Source organism: Halyomorpha halys, unplaced genomic scaffold (assembly GCF_000696795.3).
Source record: "Halyomorpha halys isolate HHAL.00 unplaced genomic scaffold, Hhal_1.1 Scaffold152.1, whole genome shotgun sequence".
NCBI lineage: Eukaryota > Metazoa > Arthropoda > Insecta > Hemiptera > Pentatomidae > Halyomorpha > Halyomorpha halys.
This window is the reverse complement of record NW_027109315.1, coordinates 253,196-261,959: the sequence shown is the minus strand read 5'-3', so window position 1 is coordinate 261,959 and position 8,764 is coordinate 253,196. Positions and strand designations below refer to the sequence as shown.

General features: G+C 28.4%; 1 protein-coding gene across 1 annotated transcript in view; it reads left to right on the top strand.

Annotated features, from left to right (window-relative positions):
- The window catches only part of LOC106678665 (uncharacterized), a 67,303-nt gene that overhangs the window by 9,353 nt on the left and 49,186 nt on the right, over positions 1–8,764 (top strand). Inside the window, exon 2 of the mRNA XM_067047516.1 lies at positions 376–390. Within this exon, the coding sequence (XP_066903617.1) occupies positions 376–390 (15 nt within the window). The remainder of the gene's footprint in view (positions 1–375; positions 391–8,764) is intronic.

Below are 8,764 nucleotides of genomic sequence, written 5' to 3'. Positions count from 1 at the left end.
TCATTCGTTATCTCAGATTTAAATCATTTTTTTGCTTGACCTTTTGTTAGAAAATTCAATCCATTCATTCAAATTCATTCACAAAAATTCAGTCCATCGAAATATATATAAATTTAGGCATCAGCTATAGAAGATGAGTTTCGGATGATTAAAGTTTGGCATTACGCGAATTGCATGCTTAAAGAAATTACTTCTAAATATAAATATAAGTATCTTATAATATAACTCTTCAAAACTAGTATAGTGTTTTCGAGACCCCTGCAGCTATATTAATATTGATATAATATTGTTAAATTAATTAATTGTTTTTTGAAATACTTTAAAATGGACTAATAATTTTCTTTTTTTTTTTTTAGGTGAGTACTTATTCTATGATCCTCTAAAATAGCAGTAAGTATTAGTTTTAACACGATAAGACCGAAACTTAGTTTAGACTGAATACAATGATTATAAAGTATTGAGATCTGGTTACAGTATACTTTCACCTTCTACTGAATTTGTTCAAGTCAAGTTATAACATCTGAGATCATCAGTTTAACCTAGTCAATAAATTTGCCAGTTTATATTTTAATAGTTTATAACATATGAAGAAGAAAAAAAACATTTTCTCCATCGGGAAATTCTTATTGTGTTCAATATTTCCATGAAAACGTTCCTTCTTATTTATATATTCATTTCATTAGTCTTTCCTGTATTGTTTTTTGGATCCTCTAACATCAGGATCAATAATAGTGAGATAGTAAAAAAAAATTTGGAAGTGCAAACAGTATATTTCAATGACACAATATATAACATCTAAATGTAATGGACAATGTAAATACTGATAAGTTTAATTATTCTGAAGATAAGCTCATAAACCTTAATAGGAACGAATATGGGAGTTTTTTTCACTTAGAATTCCAATTTAATAAAAATTAAAATATTAATAATAATTAGGGCACCGTAGTTTTTGTTTTATATCTATATTCCAGAATATGAAATTCGCAAAAAAAAAATTGAGAACCATTGCATTAAATATTGGCTTGCAATTTTTTTTTTTTTAAATTGTTTCAGTGCAATTAATAATTAATTTGGTGATAATTTCTGACCTCGCTGTGCCAAATTAAAACCAGAGACCTATTATTGGCATTCAACGAGGTTAATTAATTGTCACCCGCTCAAGGAAAGTCCATACTTTTGTCATCCTTGACCGGCCCAAGGAGGTTACAGAGAAAATATGTCTTCAGAATCAGTTTAAATAAATTTAATCTATATTTTACAAAATTATTTAACCCTAAAAAAAATTTAATAATTTTAATTTAATTATAAATATGGGACAAGACCATTCTAAGCGGTCGAAAAAAAAAAAATTAAAATGGTTGATTGATCAATCCAGAAAAAATCGTAGTTCCTTTCCTTGATAGTTTTGTAATGCGAAAATAAGTTCTAAACATTTTTAATGAGTCCGATATGTCGATTTTTTTTAGTTCTTCATTCATATATATTTTTTTCTATTAAATTATAAAAACAGAAGACGAGGATACAGCATCCTAGAAACGTACTAGAAGAGAAAAATATAAGAATAAAGAACTATCATGTTTTTAATTTTTTAACTTATGGCAAGATAAGAGGTTTAAAAAATTAAAAATGTGTGAAAGTCAAAGAGTAAAACAAATAAATTGAAATTATATTTATAAAAAATAGAATAAAATTAAGTCTTAATTTTTGACGTTGAAGGCTAGAAAAGAAATTTTTAAGGGTAATTTCTTAAAGAAATAACAGCCGCTTATGCGTTTTGTTTTTCGTTTTTTTGGGTTGTTTTTTTTTTTGTGGCTATTACTATTTTTAACAAAGGACAATTTCGATTCAACAAGTTATAATATACAATTCGGTTTGATGCCACCTAGATCTTTTATGTATTAAATTATTTATTGGCTTCTAACAGACGTTTTACAGCTGGAAAATGAAAAAAATTCGCTGAAATCAAAAATGATTTATAAAGGACAATAACAATTTTTAAGACGGCGTAATTTTGAAAGAGTTAGTCACTCACCACTAATGCTGTATAACATGAAGTAAAATTCCCGTTTGATCCATATCTATATATTAGTTATAGAGCCTCCCCCACCCAAACAAAAAAAAATAAATAAAAATTAAGCTACTTTACAATTTTCAGAGATAATTCTAAAAGTTTAAATTTATTGCAGCTTTTTATCCTATGTAGACCTTTTATGTGTTGAATTTTTATGTTTTTGACTGATCTTCCAACAGAGATAATTGAGCAAGCAACTTGAAAATCATAAAACAATTTTTAAAAGGGCTAAAAAAAAGAGAGCAATTTTTTCTGCTTCATGGAATTACTCTGCGAAAAATGAATTTTGTTCGTTGTCATATGATAACTTTAGAAACGTATTAGAGGTTTAGTAAAAAGAGATTTTTTAAACGGTATTTGCTAAAAAAAATGTAATTTATTTTAAAGGCCTAGGACAAGCCAGTGTTATATAATTTTAAAAACAGGACATGTGTGCGGACTCTAAAAATAAAAATCTAAAACAAAAATGACCGAAATTCGTAAACCGGACCCAATAAAAATATTTAAGAAATTATTTTGTATATCCAAAGACTTTTATTATAGAAAGCATTGCTATTTTTGAAATTTTGCAACATTCTATTAGTAGAGATTTTCTCTATATAACTATTTTCGCGACTTAGACCCCTCCTAGAACAAAAAATTCAATTGCTTCTGCACAATGAATGTATAAGTAAGGATATTTCCTATTGATAGTGAAGGGTCAGGTATCCAATGTCTAATGGGTGGGTCCGGAGGTTCTTCCTGTTATAGGCCGGTTTCATATTTTACCATATTTTTTTTTTTTTTTTAAATTAATGACTTAGGAACGTATTAAATTATCTATATCCTTTATGATTGTTTAACGAATTTACGTCGAATAAAAGTGTTTAATATTTAATTTTATCGATTCGAGCCCAAAGTAAGCTGGCATAGAAGAAGGTAGAATTAAAAGAAATTATAAATCAGGTGATGAAACAGTCACATTACCTTTTTTTTTCTAGATTCAATTGAGAAAATAACACTATTTCTACCATGAAATATTAAAAATATATAGCTAAATTTTTAATATTAATTGTAGTGAAGTTATTATGAAACGGTTAAGATAGTAGGAAGGTATGCCAAGAAGGACAAATAAGGTTGATATATTGAAAAGAAAAAAACAGGCGGTTTGCCTTGCAGAACCGTTAGTAACCTTCCGCGTCCAACCCGCCCAACAATTCTAACACCACTTTTACCCGTCACTTTCTAGAGCACATCTCTAGGCTTTCAGGCCTTTTTCTTTTACAGTAATTTGTTTATATATACATATATTTCTTTTCAATGAAATTTCTCAAAAATTTAATTTATAAAAAACAGATTTCCTTGATGCTAGTGGGGACATAAAAAAAAAAAAAAAAACTCTGCCAAGTACATGGGTCAATATACGTAGGTTTCTTTCTACTTGTATTGGTTTTTATTTCCTAATTTATTTTTGAATTTTTTTTGCTGTCAATAATCCTTTTTTACCTATAAATGGAATATATAGTAAGGGAAAATAAAAATATTTTATAATAATATAAATACCATGGTAGTGAAGTTATTAAGGAACGATCGTGAAAATCAATGTTTTGATATCCCCTGTTTAAAAAAAAACCTATTTTTTTTTGAGTCCGTCTGTTTGGCTCTAACAGTCTAGCCCAGAAATGAAAAATTGTAAGAGAATAAAATTAAATATTTAAAGGTCTATGCCTGGGATGTGACAGTAACTTTGTCGATAAAATTAACAGACCAGAAGTGTCGATTTATAGAATAGATTTTTTTACATTTTGTTTATTTTCTAGAAAACGAATTCAATAGTTTTGATTAAACTCGGTATAACAATGTACAATTGGATTTTCTTTAATATTAGATGGGTCTTACACTCATTTCAACATTTTGACATGGCATAAATGATGAATGTTTAATAAATCTTCCTTAAAGTATCTTTAATTTTTTCAATTAGAAATAAATAATCTGTTTTAATTGTTGGTAGTACTAAATATTTAATAAATACAATATATTATAACAATTGATGAATGACTAAAGGAGAAAAAAAGAAAAATAGGAACAGGCTGGAATCGGAAACTGAGGCCGCCCGATCTGACTCCATTACATTACCTCTTGTACCCTCTAAAATACGAATTTTCATAGCAACATAAAAATAAAAGATTTTGGTCAAATTCACTTCTTACTTCGTTATATTTTCTTAATACGGCATTATTTTGATTGGTTTAATATTGTTGTATTATTGGCAGGGAAAAAGTTAATATTTGTTGTTCCCACCTCAAAAACCCTAAATATATATTTTTTATATCAACAGAAAAATAAAAATATTTGTTCAAAATTTTCCCCTTTTCACATCCTTGATTTTTTTTTTAAATATTGAAAACTTCAGCTAAGTTCACCAATTTACTCAAAACTCGAGGACGTAATTAGGGTGCCCAGTGGAATTTATGTGATGATAAATTTTTAATTTAAAATAACTAACAAATAAATAACTTGCAGCTCATCATAAAACGTATATGTTGACTTTGAAAAGTTTTAACTTATCAAATAACCCAATAAGTATTCCCGTAGGAATTGAATAAAAGTCAATTCTAAATTAAAGAACTGGTTGAATGTACGCAGTGGCCTTGTTTACTTTTCGGTTTTTTTACACTGGGTTAGACCAATGCATGTCAACAGGAATTGCCTTTGCAACTTATTATTACATTCCATGATAATTATTGCCATTATAGTAATTATATATTTTTGGTAGTTTGAAAAATTTAAAAGAAAGAGAAGAACATAAAGAAAATTTAATATCACGAAATAATTGTAGTTTGCTCAAAATCTGCAATTTTATAAGAAAAAAATTATTCCAGTTTAAAAAACTGAATAAATGGGTAGTTAGTTATAACAGAAAGAAGCGGTTTTGAGTTCGAGTTTTAAAAAATGTAAAAGTCTTAAAATCAAGTTTAAAAAAAAAATCAGGGGTATCATATTTAACAATTTTATTGAAATTCAATATATATTTTTTTTATGACCAATATGCATAAAAAAGAAATAAGTTAAGACAGGTTCATGACTTTATTCTATATTTTTTTGGACAGTTAGGTTTGGAAAAGAAAAAAAAAAAATTTTCAAAAATATGTAATAAACGTTAATGTACTAAAATATTTAGTAAGATGATTTAATTTGTAAACATTGATAACGAACTCAAACTATTTATTATTTTTTTGTTAATTGACATTAGTAACCAAGGATTATCTTTATGCCATCATGTATCTTCCCTCGAAATTACAACAGAGGACAGGTTCATGATGGACAAGACAGCGACAAAAAGCGAAATTTTCTAAAATATTTTTTGTTGTAACGCTTTCTTTAATGTTATAATAAAAGTAGTAACAGCTCCGCGCCTTGTACAAGTATTCATTAATAAGAAAATGTTAGTCAAAGTTATAATTTTGCAATAGGATGCACTAGCTTAATTCAGGTTCTTAGTCATTCAGTTCCTAGCCGATGTTCATTGTTGCCGAACCCTTCAGGTAGACGGAATAAAAGATTTAGTTGGCATTTCAGACAAGGGAAAAATTGTGTAAAAGCAAAACCTTAAAAAGAGAGCTAGACCGTGACACAGAACGAGAAAATGGGAAAATTAAAAAAAGACAGGTTCATGACGGGAATGTTCTGGATAATCCCTATTCTAAGAAAGAAGTTTTAATAATAAGAAATACAAATTTTAAATGAACATAAGTATTCTAGTGTGTGCTAGAAAAACTGGTACCATAATTTTGTGAACAGAAAAAACGTACATAAGTTTTAAGTTGAGAAGGATGTTCTAGGACAGAACCGTAAATAATCGACTCTTATATTTCAAAAGAATTATAAGCACAGCGTAAAATAATGTCACTTTTAGATGCAGGCTTTAACAACAAATTAAAAAAATATATAGCAACAAAATCTTAAATGGGAGTTAACATTGTTCTGAAAATCACTTTCTGGCCATTCCATGAGAACGACCCATGTGACCGTTGAACAAAATCTGGTTCATTATTAATTACTGAAAATCTTAGTTCAGAGATCTAATGTAACAGACAAATCAAATTCCACGACATAGCGTTGGTCTATTCTTCAAAACCAGTTTGGAACTAAATCAGGACCGCTGGCATTCTGAAGAAACTCTAATTATTAGCAATTTATAATACTAAATATCAGAACCGGTTGGAACGTTTCCTATGAATTGCAAACTGGAAACGGGGTTATGGGGCTTAGCAAGGAAACTAATTCATTGTTGCAATATTCGAGAGATTATTGAAGTTTGAGAGAAAGTACTTAATAAACGTGGGCTAACCAGGATGTAGCTGCAAGAGCAACATCCTTAGAAATTGTAATTAAAAAAAGTTCACAAATTGTTGAAATATTTTATTAGTAAAATCTCTGATAGACTACTCGATACAAAGAGAATAAAATTTTGTTTTTGTGTTTAATACATATTTTTATATATTATAAGGAAGCTTGTATATGGACATTCATGTTGAACTAATATGAAAAATGCCTCACAAAAAAATTAATTTACCGAAAAAAAAATTCATTTTTAACCTTGCAATAATAATATAAGTTTATATAAAACAATTTCTGGAATAATATAATATAATATAAGTAATTTGTACTACTGAAAAAAAGAAAGAAGTTGTTCGAAAATGATAAACCAGCAAACATGATAAAAGTACACAATAAAAATCATTATGGGCTCTTTTCACATCTTCAGGATTACATTTTTTTTTTTTCGAAGTTTCCTTCTTAATTACATACGTATCATTCATATTTTATCATATTTATATTCAGCCTTAATTTTACTTCTTGAATTATTTACTTTAAAACATTAGCACTATAAATTAACTAAACATATATACATTGTCCTTTAATCCTGAGAAAATAAGAAAAAAAAAATAGATACGATAAGAAGGAGGAAAAATATTATTTGTATTCAATTTTAAATAAATTCACCAACTACTTATTTTTTAATATATATTTCATGAAATGTTACTTTAAAAAAAAAAAAATGTATCTCAGAAACTATTAAAAATAAACAGCTCATTAGCTATTAGTACTCATATTTTAGGAAATTTACTCTTCTTTAAATGATGTGATATTAGGTTTTCTAGTGTTATAGATAATTTAAATGATATCGAACTCCGAATAAAAAAAAAAAATTTTTAACGTGCAACAGACACAATTTTTAACTCCCCCTAACTATACTTGGCAGACTCAATCTTGGTAATTATACGTAGTTCTCATTAAAGTAATTAAAAATTGGGGTGCTCTTGTACTATTAGGATATCTTAACCGAGCCAATAAATACAAGAAAAAAACAATTCCTTCTTGATTTTTTTCAAGGTAATTAAATTTCACACTTGTCAATTTTTATCAATAAAATTTGCACTTTGATATTGTTAGATTACTCCTGTAAATATTTTTCTTTCTTACATAACATTCAAGAGCAAAAAGATTTAAATTCTTTGTTATCTATTAGTATCCAACAAACACACAAGTCAAAACTGAAAGTGAAGCACATTGTCAATTACATTCTTATATAAGGTGACCTTTGTTCCTGGCAATCACACTGACAAATTTGAAAGCACTGGTAAAACAAGCTGCAAAAAAAAGTTGTTTTTTTTATTTTGCTTTTGACGTACACTTCAGTTTGTACTCGTGCCAAGATTGCTTTGTGGCAAATAGAGTAACATTGGGACAGTCTCAAGATGGCCAATAGTAGAGAAAGAAAACCTTTGAGTACGGTACTACCTTTGCAATACGTTCGTTTCAAAATAAAATTGACAATTTTGTTTTGTGATATGTGCCGTTATTAAAGTAAACCAGCCGCGTATAAACTGATTTCTTTATATTTCATGACTTGTAAAAACAAACTAATCGGAAACAGTACGGAATCGAAAAACAATAGAACAATTTTGAAGCATATAAATCTTCAAGAAGAAGTTTAAAAAAATGAACGAAGACGTATCCGTTCCTCTTTCCTGTCACGAAAACTATTCAAAACTTTTATTTTTATTTATAGAAATTTTTTTATCAATCACGAACTTAAATATCAGAAGTTGCAGGAAGCATGGCTATCCTTCTTCCACCCAAAGACAAATAAAAGTGCAAAGGTGGCCTTGGTTTCGGCCTCGCTTGGATTCCTCACATACTCCAACTCAAAATTGGGTTTTCCAAATTACTTTGGCATTCGAAAGATAGCGATCAGTATTCGCGTCCTAATTCATAAATTTACGTAGACACATACTGATATTTCTTATATCCTCGATTATAGGTCAACCGACTAACACAGAATGACAGCATACTACTAAGTAAAAGTTCCGTCATTCTCCAAGACTGCTCATCTTAAGTGGTAGTTGTCTACCCTTATATGGAAAGTCTAGGCATCCGCGCAACTATTTACGGGCTAAATAATTTCTATAAACCTCTCTCAAAATCCCAACCCTAGTCAGGATGGTACTCTTGTACCATTATAGAATTGTACGTCGATTCTAGAAGGCACATCAAAGTTACAAATCAAATTTTATTTTCATAACTCTTATAGTTGAATCCAAAAAATAAGCATACAACGCCTGCTTAACTAAACACCGATTGAAACGTTAAAACATTGATATCAATATAATAATAATAAAGGTGTAGCTAACCCGAAGGTTCGATGCC